General features: G+C 37.3%; 1 protein-coding gene across 4 annotated transcripts in view; it reads right to left on the minus strand.

Moving 5' to 3' along the window:
* RNGTT (RNA guanylyltransferase and 5'-phosphatase) overlaps positions 1–25,729 on the minus strand; it is a 250,474-nt gene that overhangs the window by 220,351 nt on the left and 4,394 nt on the right. For all 4 annotated transcript variants that reach the window (XR_013830869.1, XM_079939773.1, XM_079939771.1 and 1 more), the window contains exons 2-7: positions 20,656–20,765; positions 18,972–19,075; positions 18,793–18,881; positions 11,216–11,291; positions 9,794–10,034; positions 674–783 (exon numbers count right to left, since the gene is read on the minus strand). Coding sequence is in view for 3 of the 4 variants with exons in the window: in XM_079939773.1 (XP_079795899.1) it covers positions 674–783; positions 9,794–10,034; positions 11,216–11,291; positions 18,793–18,881; positions 18,972–19,075; positions 20,656–20,765 (730 nt within the window). In the remaining variant the exon portion in view is untranslated. The remainder of the gene's footprint in view (positions 1–673; positions 784–9,793; positions 10,035–11,215; positions 11,292–18,792; positions 18,882–18,971; positions 19,076–20,655; positions 20,766–25,729) is intronic.

Below are 25,729 nucleotides of genomic sequence, written 5' to 3' on the forward strand. Positions count from 1 at the left end.
AACATTAATCAGCAACAGTGGGACTTCCCTTGTGGCGCGGTGGTTAAGAATCCGCCTGCCAATGCAGTGGACACGGGTTCGAGCCCTGATCCCACATGCCGCGGAGCAACTAAGCCCGTGCACCACAGCTACTAAGCCTGCGCCTACAGCTACTAAGCCTGCGCTCTAGAGCCCACAAGCCAAAACTACTGAGCCTGCATGCCACAACTTCTGAAGCCCGTGCTCCGCAACGAGAAGCCACGACAATGAGAAGCCCGCACACCACAACGAAGAGCCCCCACTCGCTGCAAGTAGAGAGAGCCTGCGCACAGCAACAAAGACCCAATGTAGCCAAAAAATAACAATAATATATATTTTTTAATAATAATAAAAAAATCAGCAACAGTAGAATCAATCTCACAAAACAAATACCAGAAAGTGACAACAGTAGTTTTCTATTCCATTAGGAAGACATGTGAGTCATCTAATTTTGACTCAAAAGTCTGGTTATTACACTGTTTATCTTGAGAAAAATCTGATAAACTCTTGCTTAACATGTTTTTAAGAACTCTATGTAAACACAGAAACTTCAAGGAGCAAAGAAGCTATGACACTGTTTGCATTAATGTTAAGTACTGCAGAATAAGAATAAATTTTATTTAACACTTTAATTAATATTGAAAATGTTTATTACCCTTCCCAGCCACAGAATTGATGACACTTCTGTTGTACCTCTCCTAACTTTGGTTGAGTTGTTACTTGAGTTACACCTTTAACAGTTACGCCTTCCAAAAAAATAGCACCCTGAAAATAAAAGGAAAAGAAAAATACATTAGAGTTCAAATCCATTTACAAAGACCAGACTGAAAGATACATTTATTTTCAGAAATCTGAGCAAATACATGCAACAAATGGTCTGCTACAGGAGGTTCTACAAACTCCCCTGGGATTGTACACTAGTTTTCCTTAATCCAGCATACGATTTTCAATGTACATATACAGGCCAGTGTCTATATCATGCTGTCAAAGCATCCATGGGTACTACTCAGTAATCATAACAGCAATAATATCTTACCTACCATTTACTCAGAGCCAGGCAAAGTATGCGGTATTTTACAAACAGTTTCTCTAATCCTTATAACAATTCTGAAAAGTACATGCATTATATTTATTTCACAAATGACTAAATGAGGCATAAAGATTTTATGTAATTTATTCAAGTGGTAAAAACAGAATTTGAACTGAGGTCTATACTATACCATTCACCAATGATTCTCCATTCACCAATGAGTCTCATTTGGGGAAGGGGGTGAGAAGTTGTGTCACTGATGGAGTTTGGATTTTGAGATAAAAACCTACAATATGTACCTTTGTAAACTAGAATAAGAGTATAACAGTAGACAAAACAGCTAAGCTACAGTCATTGGATGTATCAACATAAAAACTAAATATTACTCATCACTGAATTTTTAATCTAAATTCTTTAACTCAGAACTACATTAAATGTCTTATTGTATTTCACCCATTTCACAGCAAGTATATTTTTAGAATATCACAGAGAAGTGAAGCAGATGGAGAATTTATATATCAAATAATAAAGAACACCCCTGGAAATTTTAAAGACTAAAAAAACAGTCTTGATTCAATTACTTTGAGACCCATAAGAGGGTTGGCATCAGTCTCAAGAAATATCTATAAAACAACTCTAGCTGTTAACGTAATTCGGGAATAAAAAATAGGGTCTGCAAGCTACAATGATGAACATTCTGGCAAAGATTTGGCAAACTGAACTAGTTGGGAAGGAAAAAAAAAAAGGAACACAATACTTAGTCCACATACATCCCTGTCAAACTTAGAAGAGTCCTAAAGTCAATCCAGCAGACTATTTTTTGCCCCTAATTCTGAATCATATTTTACAGTTATCTAAAATGTCATCTACCTTGTTTTCCTTAAAGAGAGGTTCCATAAGCCAAAGTATCAAAGAATACCATTCCTCTCCTATTACACCATAACCTCTCTTTATCAGCCAATGAAATTCCTGTTTTAGAACCATTTCTACCATTAAATATAATAACTAAAGAAAATTTTCAAAGGAAAGCTTAACCAGGTGGATAAGTTTTTTTAACATATTTAGTAACTGAGATACTCATAACTTCAATATCCTGATGAAATTACATCTTGTATATACTAATTAAAAAAAGAAAGCGTTATCTTTATTCTGAAGGTACTAATAGCACAGAATTTTTTTTAAGTTTTACCAATAACCTTCCCTGTAAACTCAACCTTTTTCATGAACACCCTGTACCCCATGTCTTAACTAGAAGCTAGCTCTGCACCAAGAAGACCACTCACTTTTCTCTTAAGTGAAAGCTACTCATTCTCCTACTGCCCAAGTCCCATGGTAGTAGTGTAAACAATTCTCTTATATCCTCACCGCTTTCCCGGCCTCTTTCAAGTTCCTCTTCCATTCAGACTCATTCAGCTACATCACTCAGCTAGATGTCAGGTAGAGCAAACATCCACTGTGGTTGGTTGCACAACGGCTCTCTTTGTGGATGGGATGCCTTCCCCACCCACAAGCCATATTACATGACATGAAAGATAACATGCCACTCCAGCCAAAGTTGATGGGAGCATGAGTGAAACCCTAACTCTATCTGAACCTATCAGGTTCTCTCTTCTGGTAACCTGGAATTTGGACCCAGAAAATCTCCGCATGTGGCGAAAATTATAACACATAAGCTTAGACATAGGACATTAAATATCCCTCGTAAACAAAGAATCAGAAATCTCCCAGGTAAACAAGGAATCAGCTATATTCCTGCGCTTGAGCTGCACCCATTTACTCATAGTAAATTCCTCTTATTACTTAAGCTAGTTTGAGTTAGTTTCTGTTAATTGCAACCAGATAATCTAAATTAATAAAATGCTCTATCCTTCATATATTGACCTCTGGTCACTTCCGCACATTCATCAAAACCATCAGTATTTCTCACCATGCTAACTTCTGTCATTATATTGGTAACATTAACATCCATTGAGACAATCTGACCCATCATACAACCTAAGCTTCACAGTTCTGTAATTTCTTTTTTTTTTTTTTTTTTGGGGGGGTACGCGGGTCTCCCTCTGTTGTGGCCTCTCCCGTTGCGGAGCACAGGCTCCGGACGCACAGGCTCAGCGGCCATGGCTCACGGGCCCAGGCGCTCCGCGGCATGTGGGATCCTCCCAGACCGGGGCACGAACCCACGTCCCCTGCAATGGCAGGTGGACTCTCAACCACTGCGCCACCAGGGAAGCCCTGTAATTTCTTTTTTAATGATCCTCTCATCTGTGCTTAACTTGAACAGCCTGCTCCATGGCCATATCATCCTCATTCCAGACTGCTCCACCTTTTGATTCATCAACTCAACTTACATTGACTGGGTACCCACAACATTCTAAACCAATATGCTCTTCTGACCTCTTTCATTAAACAGCTTAACTCTTTTACTCTCACTAAGCTCACTTTTCAATTTCACCAAGACTAACAATCCTTCACTCCTCCCTTTCCAGTCTAACAGCTCCCCCATCCTGACCTTACTTCCTATTCAACCTAGATCCTATCACTGATTACTTCAATTACCCTTCACCTGATATCCTCTTTACTCTTTACCCTCTGATCCTTCCATCACACCCATACTAAATATAGCCGACCTTGTATCAACCCACCATTAATCTCCACTTCCACACACAGGCAGCTGAAATTTACTGAGGAAAAATCACAATCTCAGGGCTAAGGATGAGATTTCCCTCCTCTTGCTGAAGACCTATTTCTCTATCTGCTCTTGAACTTCATTCCCTTTAATCTCCTCAGAAATTGCTGTATCATTAATTCCTCTAACATTTCATTTATTTTCAACTTCACTGATTCCACTAGCTCCTTATCCTCAAGTAATAGATATGCTTGAGTTTATTCCATACTAAAAAGCCTTTTCTGAATATGTCTGCATCAAGCAATCACCCTTAGTTACCCTTTTTGCTCATAACCAAACTACTTGAATGGTCTGTACCAGTGTGCAGGTAAGAGTTAACATGATAGGACTGCTTGCAAGGTTGGCCCCTGGATGGCATCTGGGAACATGACTCCCAGTGTTCTCAGTCAGCTGATAAGGCTGGTTCATCACACCTAAACTATTTGTACAGGCAATAGTTTACGCTGAACAAATGTTTTCCTTCTGGGATTCTGGAATATTGATACACGCTAGGCACAAGCTATCTACATGACCAACCATGAATAAAAACCTTGGGCACTGAGACTCTAACGAGCTTTCCTAGACAGAAACATCACACATGCGCTGATGCATTTCCATTGCTGTGGGAAGAGTGAGCTCTGTACGACCCCTCGTGGGAAGGAGAGAGCATAAGGAAGCCTGCACGTGGACTCTTCGAAACTCCACTTGTCTTTGTCACTTATGATCCAGCAGGATATCCTTAGTATACAGCTGCGTTAAATCTTAGCTGTGAGTACAACTATATGCTGAATCCTAGAGAATCTCCAAAAGCAGAGGTGGTAATGAGGACCCCTAACACAACTGTGTCCTTTTTGTCACCTCCCACCAGCTGCTTAAAATCACTAGTCTGACCTGGCCCTGCTGTACCACAGAAAATTATCCTCAGATGGACACTTCATATCCTTACTGTATTCATCCCCTCTATGACTTTTCATACTATTAAATCATCCATATAGATCACTACAAAACTCTAAACTATTTCTCATATTTCTTTGTCTTTTTGTGCTACATCCAGGAAGAATTTCTTAGCTAGATCTTCCAGCTTGATAATTTCCTCCACAGCTAACATCAGTCTGCTATCCAACCCACCTACTGACATTTTTCTTTATTATTATCATTTCTAAGGTCTCTAACTGGTTCTTCTTCATAATAGCTTGCCATTATTTTATGGATTGATATCCTCTCTTGTCTTCTAAAGAAATGTTCTGTTTGCTTTTTATAAACTATTCTCTTCGGTGCTAGCCAAAAAGAATGAGGTAGTTCTGTATGTACTAGGAAAAGAGAAAACTTCACTTCTTACCCTATATACTTCTAGATGTTCACATTTTTATTTTACAAAGAAAATTGATCTGTATGTCACTTGTGTACACTTTTAAAGAGACAGATAGGTAAGTAATTGTGGAGAAATTCTTTTAAGATAACAAAAATGCCAGTGGTAGGGTAAAAGTTGAAGGATTATTTGTTTTCAAATTTTCTTTAATGTCAGTATATTATTTTCATAAATAAAAACATATTTAATAATTTTAGTATTTACTAGTTATGATTTGAAAAGAGGAGAAACCTACCAAAATGCATAAGGCTTCAGAATTTTCTTTTTTCATAACTCTACCTTTGGAAGTATAAGCTCAAATATTCTTGAAAATTACCATTGCATTGTCAGTCAGAAATCAAATCTAACTACTTTCTCCAAAAACAAAGAAGGTAAGCATTCTGCTTTTGGCAATGGCAGACTAGTTTATTTAGACAAATTTTGCAGCCATGAGAAATGCTAGACAAAAATGTTAAAAGCACCTGTTTTAAGATATCAGAGAATTAGAAAGGCAGTAAGGACCTGAAGGGCCAAGAACTCAGAAGGAAGGGAAGCCCTGAGAGATGAGACAGACATCTGGCATAGCTTTTCTCCTCTAGGATTTTCCTCTAAAGGTACTGTTTCCAAAATGGTAGCTGAGAGGCTACAAAACTGAACAGAACTTTCAGCATTTATCACAAAAATGGGAAAACAAAAATTGGAGTTCAGGTCACCAAGGAGAGGGGTCCTGCTTAATGCTCCAGGATTTCAGTTAGAATTCCCAAGGGGCCACACTACAAAACTGGGGTGAATCAAAAACAGACCAGCCCCCCAAAACTAAAGCCTAGCTTCTAAACAGTTCAATTCTTGACTGAGTTAAGATGTTCTATTCCTAATCCTGTGTAGGAGCAAAGGTAAATCTTCTCTGAAGGAAGAAAACAGCATGCAGAACCTTAAATTATTTCCCCAATTTTTCATACATAATGTCTAGTAAGCAGAAATACCCAGGTATTTAAAACAAAAACAAAACAAAAAAAACCCTACAGTTGACTAGAAATCAAATGAATACAAGAAGAAAAACTAAAAAAAGGATCCAGAGGGTATCCACATACTAGAGTTATCTGACACAGGCTTTAAAATAGGCTTAATAGGGAGTCCCTGGCAGTCCGGTGGTTAGGACTCGGCGTTTTCACTGCCATGGCCCAGGTTCAATCCATGGTCAGAGAACTAAGATCCCACAAGCCACATGGCCAAAAGATTTAAAAATAAAGCAAAATAAAATAAAATAGCCTTAATAATTCAAAAACCTAAATGACAAGATGCAGAATTCCAGCAGAGAACTGAAAGTTACTTTGATACTCAAACTGAAATTCCAGAAGTGAAAGTAAAATAACTGAAATTAAGTACTCAGTGGATGAATTTAACAGCAGCTTAGACAAAGCTACAGAGAGAATTAATACACTGGAAGATAGGTCAGAAAAAAAATAACCAGACTGAAAAAATGAAACAAAAAAGTGGAGAATATAGAAAAGAACATATGAGACATTTTAAAAAATAATAATATTTAAAAGGTCTATTGAGTAGAAAGAGAAAGGGGAAAGAATGAATCTAAAACAATATTTGAAGAGATAATGGTCAAGAATTGTCTAAAACTGATTTAAAAATCCAATCATAACTTCAAGAATCACTGTAAGTAGGAAGCAGGAAAAATACAAAGAAAACCACAGGTAGAAACATCATAGTAAAACTGTTGAAAATCAAAACCAAAAAGAAATTCTCTTCAAAGAAGTAACTTCTCAACAGAAATGAATTATGGAATAATATCTTCAACATACCAACCCAGAATTCTAGAATCTGGATTTTGAAGAACAACTGTTCTTAAAATCATGGGGTATATAAAGACATTTTCACACAAATGCTGAAACAATGTGTCACAGCAGATCCACATTAAAGAAAATACTGAAGAGAGTGCTTCAGTTAGAAGGAAAACTATGCAAATGGAACCACAAAAATACGCAAAGAAATGAAGAGCACCAGAAAGGATAAATATGTGGGTATAGCTAATGAATATTAACCATATAATGATGATGATGATGATGATGTCTTATGGGATTTAAAGTATAGAGAGAATTAAAATACACAGTACCAAAAGGGCAGTAAGAGATGAATGGACTCAAAAGTTCTTGGATTCTTGCATTATCTATAAAGTGGCAAAAGTACTAACATTTACCAGACTTCAACAGTCAAAGATGCATACTGAAATACTGGGTAACCACTAAAAAAACAGTAAAGGAATGTATAACAAGCATGGGTTGGGGTGACAGAAGGGTAAAAATAATTAAACATAAAGAAGGCAAGAGGACTTCCCTGGTGGTGCAGTGGTTAAGAATCTGCCTGCCAATGCAGGGGACACGGGTTCAATCCCTGGTCCAGGAAGATCCCACATGCCGCCGAGCAACTAAGCCTGTGAGCCACAACTACCGAGCCTGCGCTCTAGAGCCCGTGAGCCACAACTACTGAAGCTCGTGCGCCTAGAGCCCGTGTTCCGCAACAAGAGAAGCCACCACAATAAGAGGCCTGCGCACAGCAATGAAGACCCAATGACGAAGACCCAACGCAGCCAAAAATTAATTAATTAATTTTTTTTTTAAGGCAAGAAAGGAAGATAAAAAGGACCATACCACAAGTGGGATAAACAAAATCAAACAAAAAAAAAACAAATAGTGAGATAGTAAGTTTAAATTATATCAGTAAAATAAATGTACATAGACTAAATATTCCAATAAGGCAAAAACTGATGACTAGGTAAACAAAACCCAGCAACATGATGCTTATAAGAGTCATACCTTAAATAAAGGATTAATAAAGGCTGAAAGTAAAAAGATAGATACAAGGTCTTCCATACAAACACTATCCAAAAGAACACTTGTACTACCATATAAATATCAGATCTTTTACAATGCTAAAAGTTAAGACATTGTAAAGATAAAATAATCTTTTATACATATTTGTATAAACCAAATATCACCTCAAAATATATAAAGCAGGACTTCCCTGGTGGCGCAGTGGTTGAGAGTCCGCCTACCGATGCAAGGGACACGGGTTCGTGCCCCGGTCCGGGAAGATCCCACATGCCGCGGAGCGGCTGGGCCCGTGAGCCATGGTCGCTGAGCCTGCGCGTCCGGAGCCTGTGCTCCGCAACGGGAGAGGCCACAACAGTGAGAGGCCCGCGTACCGCAAAAAAAAAAAAAAAAAAAAAAGGAGATAGAGATATATATATATATATATATATATATATAAAGCAAAATCTAACAGAACTACAAGGAGAAATAGGTAAATCCACAATCACAGTGGGTAATTTTTAAACACCCCTCTTAGTAACTGACAAAACAAACCAGGAGAAACTAGGTTTGGGATTTTATTTTATATGTCATTTATTCCCCTAAAGAAACATGCTCTTCTTAGCTAGTTTCCTCTTAATGCTGCTGGAGCTCATTTGCAATTATAGGGATTTAATGGTGCTTAAGTTTATAAAATAAATGTCATTTTTAAGATACCTTCTGATGGCAAAGAAAAATAAATGCCGCAAACTTGACCCTATTTTGTAAAAACAGTAATGTTTGTTTTAAACTCTTTTACACATTCAAATACTAGATCATAATTCAAAAATACATTAAGCATATGCTCATGATTAATGTTATTCTTAAAAAATACAGTTGAATTCCCTCACAGAAGTGATAAGAGGGTAATCATCTATATGTCATATTATGCTATTAGACTTTCTTTAGAATGTGATTCTTATTTTTCTAGGTATGTGATTCAGTAATTTCAGATATCTAAGTCCAGAAAATGAGTTAGAGTAAAAAACTAAGTTATTTTTGAAATTATTTCTATGTTTCAAAACAATTTACACTTTCAGTAGCCGCTGAGTCTTGAAGTTTGAAATGTGTAAATACATATTAAAACAATGTTTTTCGAACAAGAGACATTTTTTTAAGCCCTAAATAACTGTATTTTATTATTTACATAAAACAAGGAATTTTCTTCCTTGCCTGTCAGTCAATGCATACTAATAAATGAGTTGTGGGATTTACTGCTCAACCATGATATCTCACACACCTTAATTATTACCTTTATGAACAATTAATTACCGCCACACTTTCCCTGATTTTACCCTTTGGCCTACACCATCTACTTGTGTATGTACAAGTACAACCAGCAATCTTCTTCTCAACATCTCTCCTGTCCTCCTGAGAAAAGAAGGTAATGCCTAATGTTTTTTCTTAGGCCTTTTATTTCTAGAAGATTAACAGGAGTTGGCTATAGAATAAATAAGAATCTTCTGAGTTCAACTTTACAGAAAAATATGAAAACATCACCCATGGAAAGGAGCAGAATTCATATGCAAAGTTATTTTAACTATGGGACAATTTTGTAAAGCATCAGTAAAAATTTTCACTCCATATTTAGTTAGAATCTCACAACAGTTTGCAAAGAAACAATAAATTCTCAATCTAACATCTAAGAGTTCTTTGGTTTACCTAAGAAACAAAAACAGGATGAATTTATATAACTGAAACTTTTCTTGTAGAAAAGGCAAAGATCCATGGCTATCAAGAGTCTTTGGAAATAACCAGAATGAAATAATCTAACAAATCTAGCTAAACAAACATAGTTAACATTCCATTTGCATAAGTCTCAATGAAGCTGTAGAAGAAAAGGTAAAGACTATAATAGTATTTTTAAACATTACCAGTTTTAAACGTTCTTTTCTCCTTTTGCCAAAGGAGGCACTTGACCCAGGTTCTGATTCCTTTTTTCCATCCTCGTCCTCATCTTCGTCTTCATCATCCTCAAAACACCAATCTGGCAATAGAGGCGGGGGTGGTGCTTCCTCTATATCACCATAGCGACGAAAAAGTTCTTTCAAATAATCACCCTTATAAATTCCTGGTGGTCTGGCTTGAGCAAAAGTAGCAACTGCTGCTTCAATACTATGGAAAATAAACATCATGCAATTTCCTCACTACTCTCCATTTATGCAGATTTATCAAAATTCACTTGTTACATTTAAGGCAATTATACAAAGCATAATAGAGGTTTTCTAAAATGGACAAATCACAGTCCCCACGCTCAAGGCATTCAATCTATTAAGAGACAAATTCATTCTGAAACATTTTTAACATAAGTACATGGGAATTTCCAAAACTCTAGAGGTAAACCGCAATGAGTGTATAGACGATACTGGGTACAGTCTGTAAGGAATTTAAGTAAACCCTTGAAGTTTGAGGTCTGACTCTCAGCGAAAACATCAAAGAAATGTGAATAGCAATATGAAAAGAGAGTAAAAGCATGCTGGTTCTTCAGGAACTTTCAACACACCCAGGCATTAAGAGTACAGGTCATCAGAGAGAGGCTAAGCATAGGCTGAGTCTGACATAGGAGTCTGTATCGTGTAGCATTACTGTATAGAGCATCTGAAAGGCCAGAAAGGCAGGGCTAGAAGTGCATGCAGTAGAGAACCCCCAAGGATGAATGAACAGGAAAACATACAATCACATGTGTACTTCAGCTGATTATATTCAGAGAAGGATCTACTGCGTGAAAGGCTTTGTAAACAAAAGTAAAGACCTTCAAAGTAAATGAGGAAATTCAGTTAGTAATATCCCATTCTCTAATCTCTCAGAATCTAAAAAGACACTTTACAAATAACAGCTGCTCAGAAAGACATGCTTATTGGTTTAAACAGAATAACTCTGTCCCCCAAAATACCTTTTCTGTATAGCATTTAAGTTTTTCCTAGTACTCAATAGGTATTTTTAAAAGGTACTATTAAAAATGAAAAGAAAAACAATAGTAACCTCCAAGGTGAAAACGTACACAAAATATTGGGAGAACTTGTCTCTGATAATTCTGTAAGATGTGAAAAAAAATCTGGAAAAGAAAATGCATGGTATATGGGATCCATAAGCACTCAAAAGTGCTACTTAGTAGAAAACACCAGGTAATGAATGGTGCTCGAAAGATTAACCAAATCTAAAATGAGAACCAATTGAGTCAATCATATTACTCATGACTTCACCAAAAACCTGGCAATATAAAATGCTATAACTGAAAAAGCAATAAAAAATTTTTATCAATTACTAAATATGTCATTATAACAAGAAACAAATACCTCCAATCCATTTTCTCCACCAAGAAGGCACATATGAGGAAACCAGTGCGATTGAAACCATGGGTACAATGAACACCTAAAAAATAAAACAATTTTGATTTAATAAATCACTTCAGAGGCTACGTTTTACTTTAAAACCCCAACCTGCAATCAAAACATTTCAATCATTTTATAAAATACATTTTTAAAGCTTGGCCTTCTTTTATAACTATTAAACCTGTCAGCTTAAATTGCTTAGAAAATAACTTATAGCACTAGCTATAAGTTTAAATATAACATATACTGATTTATTAGTTACAACTGTTTCTAAGGTCTAAAGTTTTATTTTAAAACTAAAAGATTCCAAGCATTTTAAATAAGGAGGTATTTCATCAAACACACAACTCTAAAGAACATAGGCGCACGCACACACACATGCACGCGAGACACTTCACTAGATACGGAAAATAACAAACTGATGGATACACGGTACAATAAAAACAAAGTTCTCTAGAAACCAACTGACTGTATCTTTACATTAGCTTGTAATCTTCCAAAATGAACTTTTAGAAGAAAAACCTGCTGAGAAAAAGACATTTATTTTTGTTAAGCTTTTTTTCAGGACATATTCAAGATCAGTGTGGTCCTGTCTCCATATTCTGAAAAGCTGCAAATGAGTTTCATAAATTCTAAAACTGACTGCATTTTCAAGTCATTTTAACTACTTTGAAAAGTAATAAAAAAAAGCTTGGTATACATTATTAAATGATCACGCTGTAGAGAACCCACTTCAATGGCAGCTCAACGTAAAGTAGAGACGGAGCATCAACGAAGCAAGAAAACTAGTAAGGAAGCCATCCCAGTAATTTATGGAAGAAACATTTAAGGTAGAATGTGCAATCTGAGGGGTGAATAACTGTCAACACTGAGAGTTTGGTTTCTGACTTGGGTGACTATTTGGGCAATGGCCCCCTTTACCAGGTAAGGAAGTACAGGAGTTTACATCAGTCTTTCGGGCAAGGCAATGAGTACAGCTGGACATGCTGAGTTTAAGGTTCTTATGAGACTTACAAATATTTGGAAATAAGGGTAAAGAGCTTCACAGAGAGATCTAGCTGGAGTTGTGGATTCAAGAATAATCAGCATATAGTCACTACAGAAGCAGTCTGTGGTGTGGGCAAAATCACTGAGAATGGGTAAGTATCAACAGAACAAGAGAAGATAATTAAGGATGGAATCTGAGGAAAACTAACCTTTCAAGAATAAGTTGGCGGATGGAAGGGCATAAAAAACGACTAAGAATGAACAATCATGGGGTCGAGAAAACAAAGAGTGCATGAACACTGGGTCATGTTCACCAGGAAAAGAGGAAGTTCCAAGACAGGAGTGTTCAACTGTGTAAATGTCACAAAATGATTAGAACTGAAAGTCACTATTTGTTTAAGACTGCAGAGGGAGGACTCCAGATCGCAGTGATGTGAATGAAAATAAATGGATTCAAGTATCAATCTTTTGGAAAGTTGACTGGGAAGGAGAAGGGGAATATAAAACAGAAAGGTGTGGGGGTTTTTTGGAGGGAGGGGTAATATTTTAATATAAGAGGCTTGGGTATATTTACAGGCTGAAAAGGACCTGGTTAAATCACAGAGACTGAAATAGAGAACAATGATATAACTGAAATGAAGTTTCTGAAAAGAGATAAAAAATAAAGAGATCAGCCTTGAACAGAAAAAGTTACCCCTTAGAGATAATTGCTATAATCATGAAACTCTATAAGTTCATCATCTCCAGTGCTTTGTTAAGAAACGTGCCTCAAAAGTTACACAAAGATGTCAGCTGTAAATAGACATTTTTATTCAACATAAATCTTAACCCAACATGTAAATTTCCTTTCTACTTTATATTTGAGACCAATTTAAGCAACAAATACTCTAAAAATGTTTCTCATCTACACCACTACTATTTTTGCATCTAATTTTTACTCTAGCAAGATTAACTAAATATTTTTATGAATAGGAAATGTAAGAATAATTGCCAATTAAGTGATTAAGTCATGCCATGATATGCAATTTAAGAAAGTACCAGTGCTCATTATTCAACATAGTTTTGGAAGTTTTAGCCACAGCAATCAGAGAAGTAAAAGAAATAAAAGGAATTCAAATTGGAAAATAAGAAGTAAAGCTGTCACTGTTTGCAGATGACATGATACTGTAATACACAGAGAATCCTAAAGATGCTACCAAAAAACTACTAGAGCTAATCAATGAATTTGGTAAAGTAGAAGGATACAAAATTAATGCACAGAAATCACTTGCATTCCTATACACTAACCATGAAAAATCTGAAAGAGAAATTAAGGAAACACTCCCATTTACCATTGCAACAAAAAGAATACCTAGGAATAAACCTACCTAAGGAGACAAAAGACCTGTATGCAGAAAACTATAAGACACTGATGAAAGAAATTAAAAAGGATACAGAGAAATGGAGAGAGATACCATGTTTTTGGATTGGAAGAATCAACACTGTGAAAATGACTATATGATCCAAAGCAATCTACAGATTCAATGCAATCCCTCTCAAACTACCAATGGCATTTTTCACAGAACTAGAACAAAAAATTTCACAATTTGTATGGAAACACAAAAGACCCTGAATAGCCAAAGCAATCTTGAGAAAGTAAAACAGAGCTGGAGGAATCAGGTTCTCTGACTTCAGACTATACTACAAAGCTACAGTAATCAAGACAGTATGGTACTGGCACAAAAACAGAAATATAGATCAATGGATCAGGAAAGAAAACCCAAGGATAAACCCATGCCCATATGGTCACCTGATCTTTGATAAAGGAGGCAAGAATATACAATGGGCCACAACTACTAAGCCCGCAAGCCACAACTACTGAAGCCCACACACCTAAAGCCCATGTTCCACAACAAGACAAGCCACTGCAATGAGAAGCCTGCACACTGCAAAGAAGAGTCGCCCCTGCTCTCCGCAATTAGAGAAAGCCCACGCGCAGCAACAAAGACCCAATGCAGCCAAAAATAAATCAATCAACTAATTTAAAAGAAGAACTTATTATGTGCCAAGTTATTATAAATATTTTTATTTAATCAAGAGAAATGTTTTTTACCAAAATACACGTGTGCTACTCAGGAAAATATATATTCACAAATCTGGCCCATGTATTTATAATTAGAAACACCTAAAGTAATTAGAGGCATTAGTTAAGCTACACATCGATTATATGTAGTCCACCATTTACCAAGAAATCAGCCATTTCTCTTTTAACACAAAACAGACTTTTCTATTTCTCCAGTCCACAAAATTCTTATCCTCAAGTTATTTCTGTACATGCAAACAAATGCACTATAGCCCCATAATCTCTTATTTGTAATTATAATTTCAAAAAAGCTCTAAAAAAGACTGATACGGTACTATCAAAAGGATACAGAAATCAACTTGAAGGGGCTCCCATTGGCCTAGGATGGAGCAATTTGGGCATAAGAATAAATATTGACTGCAACTGATTTAAATACATCAACTATATAAAAATTCATGAGTTCATACAGATACTCCAAGAAAAGAAAGTAATCAGTCACCACTGGAGATTGGTAAGATACCAATTCATTATTCTGGAAATTAAGAAATAAGAGAATCAGACGCTTAACTTGCCTTTCCATTACAAACTGCATTTCAGGATAACCAAATTGTTGAGAATAGTTCTTTACTAAAGAAGAATTCCAGCTAATCCATGAAGAAATGAGAGAGAATCAGAAAACAATCACTGTTTTCCAACCCCTAATGAAATACTGGATGAAGGCAGCAACCATCAATGGATGATAAAATCATTAGGTAAAAGACAGATGAAAAAGTCTGTAACAGAGGAAACAAGATGGTGCCACCAGAACCCACTTAATCATCTTCGTACCCCTAAAAGCAGGACCATCAGACATTATGTGCTTCCTGATGTGGTGTGAAAGGAACCATACAACGCCAACTATGAAGTATGCTTGCCAAAATATATAAGTACACCTCTCGATTTAACTACCAGTTTACAGGACATACAGAAGACAAAGGAAAAAGTTAACTAATACTATGAGGAAGCACTCAGGTAGACCCAGATAATGGAATATTTTATAGGACAAATGATGTGGTTTCTCCAGCAAACTGATAGCATTAAAAAAGAGAGTGAATCAGAGAGATTTAAGAGACATAACAACAAAATGCAACATGTGGACACTATTGGAAACTGGTTTGAAAATCTAACTTAAAAAGGCATTTTTTCTATAATTGAGGAAACCTGAAAATGGACTAGGCTTTAATGACCTTAAGGAATTTCTCATTATTCTGTTTGGTACAATTGCATGGTGATTATATAAAAACCAAAAATCCTTATCAGTTAGAGACGCATACTGAAACACTTTAAGTGAAATGACATGGTACCTGTGATCTAATTTAAAATACTCAGAAAAAAATCTGTTAGGGGGAGGAGAGGAAAAATGAAAAAAAAAAAAACAGCAAAATGATAATTATTGAAGCTGAATGATGGATACATGAGGTGTCATTTCACTATTCTCCCTATTTTTGGTATGACTGAAAATTTCTACAATAAAGAAAAATTAGGAGGTACTATCTCCAGGGGAGGTAACATATGGTAAGAATTGGAAACATATGACCCCCACGGGTTTCAGATAAGGGATTACGAAGCTGTAGTTCTTCCTAAACATCAGAAAACGTCTGAGGCTTCTGTGTTTCAAGAACTTTTCATTTCCACTAAGTCTACAGTATTATCCCACAACCAGGCTAACTGCATGAACTGACAGTAAAATGATGATTTAAAAAAAAGAGTAGCTTTGAAAATAAATCTGAGTCTAACTTTTGTCATGTCACAAATGTCTACTGTTGATCACAAGTATGCTTCAGCAAAAATGTGTGCAAGGCTGATGAAAATTCCATCTCTGATACTAACACAACTAAAATATTGTAAAAGCAGACCAATATTTTCTGATCCTAAGAACACAAACTTGATTCTTTATTCTTTTTGTTTGAAAAGGTGTTACCAGCAACCAGCTCTAAGACCAGTTTCTGTTGTTGTCTTCAGAATATTACAATAAATAATTGCCACTACAATGCTCCAAAACTGGACAGGCAAATGCTTCCACTTCAATCCTCATGAAGAGAACCCCTACCAGTGATATAAAACAAATAATATATATTAACATATATTGTAGCACAGTTCTATAATTTTTTTTAATAACCCATAAAACACTCAATTTAGAAAATTTCCCCATCAGTTCTTCTAAGAATACAACCGGACAATTTATAACAAGGGTTGACTTGGGAGGATTAATCTTCCTGAAATCAGGATATCTGATTCCAGATGTTAAGTGTTCTTGAAGTTCTTCTTGAATTCTTCTTCTTTACCCCTATAATGGCTTCTCTCGGATGAAAAAAGTTGTTTTTAATTGTTCAAATAAAGGTCTCAATGTTATTTTAAGCTGTTTATGTTCTGGTTGTATCCTAAATATGTGTGTATTTGTTACATATATTCATGTGAATGTGTAAATATATATACATATCACAATACCATGTCATATAGTCCCATATTATTGTTCTTCTATTAAATAAATTGCATACTGTACAATATAAATGATCTGCTTCTATCAGAGGTTTAAGCTGTTTCCAGTTTTTTAATTACAAATGAAGATGTGATTAAATTTCTTTCTCATAAATCTTTATGTCCATCTCTGACTACTTCCTTTAAATAAATTCTTAAATGTGGCCTTGACAAGTCAAAGAGTGTGAACACTTTTAAGAATCTTGACAAATATCACCAAATTGGCCCTCCAGAGAGGGCGTACCAATTAACACTCAAATTAATAATGTATAAGTACATCCACTTTATCCAAAGCTTGACATTATGATTCTTTTTTAATCTTTGCCAATTTGATGGGGAAAGGTAACAACATATATTTTAATTTGTATCTCTTGTTAACAAGTAAGAATGAAAATTTTTTTCATGTTTCTTGGCTATTTGTAATTCATTTCTTATAAATTTCATTTTCATTGTTTTCCATATTTTTCTATGGAGAAATGCCTCTTTTGCCTGTTGGATTATAAAATCTTTTTGTATATAAGAATATTAACTTTTATCTGTCATATATGCTTCAAATATTGCTCCCAATTAGTCAAATATCTTTTTGCTCTGTTTCTGTTGTGTTTTATAATACAGAATTTATTTTTCATTTTTATGTGGTCACTCTAGAAACCAGTGTAGCAAGTAATTAGAGATTTGGACTTTGAAGTAAGAAACCGGATTACAAACCTGGCTTAACCACTTATCAGATGTGTTACCATGGAAAAACTATACTTAATTTCTCTGATATTCAGTTTTCTTATCTGTAAAATATGGATACTACCACATATTACAGAGTTGTTATGAGGATTACATTCATTCATTCATTCATTCATTCATTCAGAGTTTCCCACCAAGTCTGCCAGGCAAATAATAAGCATTCATTAATCCCAGCTGTTACTATTACCATGAATAGATATTTTAATTTTTGACAGCAGTTTTCAAATTTAAGTGTACATAAAAATCACCTAAGACCCTTGTTTTAAAAACAATTAGATCCCTAGGCTTCATTCCCAGAGGTTTTGATCATACAAGTCCAGTACGGGGCGCTAAAGCATGCACTTCTAATAAACATCCTCAGGTGATTCCGACGCAGGCGGTCCAGGAATACGGCTTAAAAAATACCTGTTTATGGATTCTGCCTTTGACGATAAACTTGGAATACCCTTTCTTACCTCAGAGTTAAATAAGTACTGACCTATATTTCTCCTATATTATTATGGGTCCTTTCAAAAATATTTGATCCATCTAAAATATATTTTATTATACAGTCGGCTAATTGTCTCATAACCATCTGTTGAATAATCACACCTTCCCTCTCTGATGTGAAAAACATCTCTACCACTAGGAAACCACTGTAGTTTCCATTACTTTACCATACGCTTGGATAACTGGTAAGGAAAATCCCCTTGATACTTTTTATCTTTCAAAATTTTCTTGCCCATAATTTCACCTGTTTGATTTGCCAAACAATTGTTTTCTGTACTCAATAAATACTGACTTAATGGAGGCAGTGGACTTAGCAAATAGAAATTAACTTCATAGTAATTTTTCCAAAGTCTCATTGGGATTTTGCTTGGAATTACACTAAAAATTGGAAATTGGGCTTCCCTGGTGGCACAGTGATTGAGAGTCCGCCTGCTGATGCAGGGGACACGGGTTCGTGCCCCGGTCTGGGAAGATCCAACATGCCGCAGAGCGGCTAGGCCCATGAGCCATGGCCGCTGAGCCTGCGCGTCCGGAGCCTGTGCTCCACAACAGGAGAGGCCGCAGCAGTGGGAGGCCTGGGTACCGCAAAAAAAAAAAAAAAAAGTTAGTCTACTGCTTTAGTAAATGCTTCTTGGTGATGATTTAAAAAAGAAAAAAAAACTTCCATATCAATTCACTTGTAAAAAAGAAAATGGAAACCCAATCACAAAGAAAATATTCAACATTGGTAAAGTGAAGCCAAACATACCTATAAGTTCAGGCGGGTTTCTTTCATTAAACCGCTCACACAGACGAATAAATGTCTCGGTATTCTCCGTTGTAGGGCATTCGCCATGTCTAGTAATACAAAAACATTTTTTTTTTAAGAAGAGGTTACAAATTTCAGCAGAAGGTTTAAATATTAAGGAATCTTAATACATGACTTACCCTTTACACTGAAGTTTTATATATTTGATTCCTTCTTTTTCTATGTCATTTCTGTCATAGAATCTTGAAGTATTTGTCAGGTCCACCAACAAGCCCATTTTAACCTTAAAAAAGAATGAAAGAAAAAAGGACAGATTTACTGGTAACTGAATTTGTACCGAATCGAACTGACTAAATGGCAGTATTCCAGGCCAGTTCATTCAACTACACTAAGGGAGATTTTAGGTTCACTCTGCCAATGAACTAATAACAATGAAAGTATCACTTATCCAAGTCTTATTCAAGACATAGAACTTAAGCACTAAATAAAATAAATTAACCCCCAAACTAATGATGAAACAAGAACATAAGCAAAACAGACTCCACTTCAACATTACAAAAGTGTACCTAAAAAAGCAAACACTGATGTAGTTTTCTGCATCTGTCACTCCACCTATGATTTACTAGACAAGAAGCCAGAACAGGGATATCATCTATCTGAAACACACCCCAACCAAAGCTCCAGGCACACAATAACCCAGCACTCCGAGCAGTCATTACTACAGCACATGTTAGGCAGTTAAATTCTCAAGTGAGTACACAGGGCAAAAAGTGTGTACAGTCAAAATTCCCTTGTAAATCCCTTAAATAATCAATAAAGAATAGTACACATGGCCGTATTTGTGCATCTCATTGAAGACTTACTCCCATTCCTCAGCCAGTTTTTCTTCCTGTATTGGAACAAAAATCATTATTTCTTCTGTTGAGCAGTAACTGAAGTAGTTGGCTTGTGTTAGGGGGCCACAGGTTTGAAAAATCTTGAACAACCAGAATCATATTCAGCCTTGAAATATATGCACACTGGAACTGAGCCAAGTAAAAGAACAGTTAATCCAAACATCTTCCACCTCATTCTGAAGTATATACTCTCTGAGAAGAATGGCAAGAGAAACAACCTGTACTTTTTAAACTGTTATTTTTCTCTCTTTTGTTGTTACTGCTTTTATTGAGTACCTATTGTTGCGTTTGCCTAAAGGAGACTGGTCTACATAAGAATTCAACTCCGGGCTTCCCTCGTGGCGCAGTGGTTGAGAGTCTGCCTGCCGATGCAGGGGACACGGGTTCGAGCCCCGGTCCGGGAAGATCCCACATGCCGCGGAGCAACTAAGCCCATGCGCCACAACTACTGAGCCTGCGCTCTAGAGCCTGCAAGCCACAACTACTGAGCCCGTATGCCACAACTACTGAAGGCCGCGTGCCTAGAGCCTGTGCTCCGCAACAAGAGAAGCCACTGCAATGAGAAGCCCACGTACCACAACAAAGAGTAGCCCCCGCTTGCCACAGCTAGAGAAAGCCCACGCACAGCAACAAAGACCCAATTCATCCCAAAATAAATAAATAAATTTTAAAAAAATAAAAAGCCACCTGTAGAACAAGAAAGGGATAAAGTATGTTAAATCAATATCAAAAATGTTTTGTTTCGGGCTTCCCCGGCGGCGCAGTGGTTGAGAGTCCACCTGCCAATGCAGGGGACACGGGTTCGTACCCCAGTCCGGGAAGATCCCACATGCTGTGGAGCAGCTGGGCCCGTGAGCTATGGCCGCTGAGCCTGTGCATCCGGAGCCTGTGCTCCGCAACGGGAGAGGCCACAACAGTGAGAGGCCCGCGTACCGCAAAAAAAAAAAAAAAATGTTTTGTTTCTTACCTTCAGACTCTTCAGATAATTTGAAAGCATACTGGGATGGAACCGATTTTCTTCAGCAACTTGACTGTCATATCTTGGTCCTAACATTGTCTTCAGAGGTAAAAATCTTCCTAAATAACATGAAGATAGGTAATAATTTTCAATACTGAAAATGTTCCAGGTTAAAACTCTATAATTAGCAATTCTCAAAATCACTTTCTAACAATGTTTTAAATGGAATTTAAAAGAGTATTCATGAAATACTCTCAACCTACACTATATTTTCAAAAGGCACTCCTTGGAACTTTTTAAGACAACATAAATTCTAGATATTGATAATCAAATATAATAGCAAAAGAAAAAATTACCAGTGAATGGAACTTCCACAAAGACTAAGTTCTAAACCACTACATTTAAAAGTTATTGCCTTAAAAAAACTAGAAAACTGATAATGAAGTAAATTAAATCAATTCTTTGAAATTCCTATCATACTCTTTTAATATGAAATTGGAACTTTCTCCATCTTATAAGCTTATCCTACATCTCAGGAGAAGGATCATGCTGAGGAGCATACTAACCAAAAATCACACTCCAAATGTATCAGTGATTCTAATTTCAGCAAAACTGACTGACTTTTGGCCTTTTTTTTTCCTGAATCACCGTATAAACACAGGGGAAGTCATCTTTTAAAATCACCTATTTTAGCTGATTTATATTATAAAATCAGTAAGAATAAATATCTACCTAAAACAATATCTAAGTGAAGTCTTAACATCTGTCCAGAGGCTTTAAACAAAATTCATAAAAAGATCATTTTTTTCTATTTTTAGTTTCTACAAAACCAATCAAGATCACCAGTAACCTCCATGTTGCTAAGTCCAATGGTCAACTCTCAGTTCTCAAATAATTGATCATTTTTTAATTCAAGAGGGAGCTCTTGAATCGCTTTTTTCACGTGGCTTCCAGGATACTACATCCTCCTGTTTTCCTCCCCTCTCTCTGTCCTCTCCTTCTCAGCCTGCTTTACTGGCTCCTCTTTATCTCCCTGGCCCCTCTATGTTTTGTCCCAGGGCTCTGTCCTTGCACCTCCTTTCTAACTACATTCACTACCTTGGTGTCTCATCAAGTCTCACAGCTTTAAAAGCCATCGGTGTGTAGGGCTTCCCTGATGGCGCAGTGGTTGAGAGTCCACCTGCCGATGCAGGGGACACGGGTTCGTGCCCCAGTCCGGGAAGATCCCACATGCCGCGGAGCAGCTGGGCCCGTGAGCCATGGCCGCTGAGCCTGCGTGTCCGGAGCCTGTGCTCCGCAACGGGACAGGCCACAGCAGTGAGAGGCCCGCGTACCACAAAAAAAGAAAAAAAAAAGCCATAGGTGTGCTAATGACGGACAAAGTGTATCTCCAGGCCAAACCTCTCCCTTAACTCTAGAATCAAATATCAAACTGCCTACCTGACTTAGTCTCTACTTGATGTCTAAAAGACATCTGAGACTTGATATCCAAATCTGAACTCTCAATCTTCAAACTCCTTTCATGGTCTTCCCCATCTCAGCAAATGGTAACACCATTTTTTTAATAGCTCAGGCCAAAACCTTTGGCGTTATCCTTGACCCCTCCCTTTCTTACACACACCACACCCAATCCATCAGCAAATCCTATCAGATCTCTCTTCAGAATATATCCAGGATCTGACCACTTCTCACCACTTCTACCATCATCTCACCTAGATTATTATGCTTCATTTAGTTTATTTAACAGATATTTAATGAGTGCCTATTATGTTCTAGGTGCACAGACTATATAAGTGAAAAGAAAAAACAAACATAAAAATCCCTGCCCTCATGAAGCCTATATTCTATTAGGTAAAGATAAACCACAAACAATGAACATAATAAATAATAATGGTACATTAGAAGTTTCATCCCACTAGACCTCTCTCCTTCTCACTGTCGTCTCAGAGGTCTGATTCTCTTTCCTCTACATACCCTTAACCTCCGTGCTCCTCCCCAGCTGCTCAGTCACACTCTCCTGAGAAAAAGCCAGACCTCGATAAACCCAACGACCTGATTGATTTCTTTGGGCCTCCACCTACACAGCTCAAGGCTCCTAGAGAAAATCTCAGAGCACAGCAGAAGGGTGACAATATAAATCATAATCATCAGTCTCAAAGGCAATCCTATGTTTCACATCTTTTCCTCATTCATAAAATATACCAAGCTCCCCTACCCCCTTCTCAACTGATGGCTTTGTATTATAGCGTACTGAAAAGAAAAAGTAGAAAGAAGCAACTTTATATGTCTAACACATACCAAACAATGTTTAAAACATTTTACATAGATTTATTCATTTACTCCTAACATAAACATATGTAACGTTATTATCCCCATTTTACAGATGAGGAAACCGAGGCAAGAGAGATTAAGTAACTTGCCCATTGTCACACATCTAGTAAATGAGAGAACAGTGATCCAAACCCAGGTGATCTGGACGTAGGGTCCATGGAAATAACTGCTATTCAACAATGTCTCTCCACCACCAGGTAGAAACTTGCCTCACCTTTGCAGTTATAAACCTTTCTGTATCTGAGTCCATTTACTCTTTCATCCCCTGTCCTTACTCCCATTAAAGGCAAATCCCCTCCCTTCTGCTCTGGATTCTTTCCATTTTGCACTCACAAGGACCATCAATCAACTCTTCCTCCCTTCCATGTTGCTACCAACTTTTCTAGTATCTTAACATCTCACAGCATCTCATACATCTGGCAACTCCTTCCTTCTTGAAAAATTCTCTTAGCTTCCATATCACCATACTCCTTTAGTTTCTACCACCCACCTAACACCACCCCCAATTTCTAGTCATTCTTTCTCAACTCCTTTGTTCCCTCTACCCAATTTCTTTTGTTTTCTTTTTCTTTTTTTTTAGTTGCAGCACACAGGATCTTTGTTGTGGCACACAGGATCTTTGTTGCGGCATGCGGGATCTTTAGCTGTGGCATGCGAACTCTTAGTTGCGGCATGTGGGATCTAGTTCCCTGACCAGGGATCAAACACGGGGCCCCTGCACTGGGAGCATGGAGTCTTAGCCACTGGACCACCAGGGAAGTCCCTACCCAACTTCTAAAGGGCAGGTTTTGGTAAGGGGGGGTTCCATCCTGGGCCTTGTCTTCTACTCTTTCTACATTCTCTGCCTGAAAGGTCTTTTCCACTGCCATGGCAGAAACAATGCTATCTGTTCATCAAACTCCATTTATTTTCCTCTTTCGTGGCACGCAGGAAGACTACATTTCTCAGCTTCTCTTGTAATTTGGTGAGGGTCATATGACTGGACTCTGACCAACGGGATATGGGCAGGAGTGAGATATAACACCACCCCAAGAGCACCCACTCCTGCTCTTCCCCTTCCATGGCAACCCTGCAGGTCATATGTTTAAGAGGACCGCATCACAAGATGGGAAGAGCCCAGAGAGTCACCACTTGGAGAAAAGTTGCCCAGGAAAGCTGCATGAAACACAATGCATTGTGATATGAGCAAGAAATAAACATAGTATGTTGACTGGAACCCTTGAGTTTGGGGAGTTGTTTGTCAGAGAAACTAGCATTACTTACCCTGACTAATCAAATACCATGTCTTTAAATATTGTCTTTATGCTGATGATCCTTAAATGTACATCTCCAACTCAAACTTGTTTGAATTCCAAACCATATATCCAACTGTGTACTCAACATATCTACCTGAGCAATCAGGATCTTTTTTTTTTTTTAACATCTTTATTGGAGTATAATTGCTTTACAATGGTGTGTTAGTTTCTGCTGTATAACAAAGTGATTCAGCTAGTATACATATACCCCCATATCCCCTCCCTCTTGTGGCTCCCTCCCACCCTCCCGATCCCCCCGGTCTTGGTAGTCACAAAGCACCAAGCTGATCTCCCTGTGCTATGCAGCTGCTTCCCACTAGCTATTTTACATTTGGTAGTGTATATATGTCAATGCTGCTCTGTCACTTCGTCCCAGCTTGCCCTTCCCCCTCCCCGTGTCCTCAAGTCCATTCTCTACATCTGCGCCTTTATTGCTGCCCTGCCCCTAAGTTCATCAGAACCTTTTTTTTTTTTTAGATTCCATATATATCTGTTAGCATATGGTATTTGCTTTTCTCTTTCTGACTTACTTCCCTCTGTATGACAGACTCTAGGTCCATCCACCTTACTACAAATAACTCAATTTTTTTCTTTTTATGGCTGAGTAACATTCCATTGTATATATGGGCCACATCTTCTTTATCCATTCATCTGCTGATGGACACATAGCTTGCTTCCGTGTCCTGGCTATTGTAAAGACTGCTGCAATGAACATTGTGGAACATGTCTCTTTTTGAATTATGGTTTTGTCAGGGTATATGCCCAATAGTGGGACTGCTGGGTCATATGGTAGTTCTATTTTTAGTTTTTTAAGGAACCTCCATACTGTTCTCCATAGTGGCTGTATCAATTTACATTCCCACCAACAGTGCAAGAGGGTTCCCTTTTCTCCACACCCTCTCCAGCATTTAAGCAATCAGGATTTTAATACTTCTTCCAACCTGCTTTCCCCCTCAATAAGCCCTAATGGTACCAATCATCCCACTGCATAAGCAGAAACTTGGGACTAAGTTTTGACTCTCTTTATCTCATTCTAAATCCAGCACCAAGTCCCGTCTATTTTCCCTCTTTAATATCTCTCAAATCAGCCTACTACTCTTTAACTCTACTTCTAAACCGTCACCATTATCTTTCACTTGAACTACCATGACAAGTTCCTAACTAACCTCCCCACTTTCACCCTTGTCTCTTTCATTAAACACAGCGCAATCAAAGTAAGCTTCTTTAAACTGAAGTCAAATCATCTGACCCCAATGCTTAAGAAATGACAATGGTTTGCCAGTGCACTGTGAAAGTATATAAATATTAAAACCCCTTATCACACCGTAAGCTTATACGATCTGGCTCATACTCTCCACCCTCACATCCATATCCTCACTTTCAGTCTGAAATCTCTCCACCATCATCCTATCCCAACAGAAGACCTTCAAAAAAACAAAAAAACAGGACTTCCCTGG

This window comes from Stenella coeruleoalba, assembly GCF_951394435.1.
Source record: "Stenella coeruleoalba genome assembly, chromosome: 12".
NCBI lineage: Eukaryota > Metazoa > Chordata > Mammalia > Artiodactyla > Delphinidae > Stenella > Stenella coeruleoalba.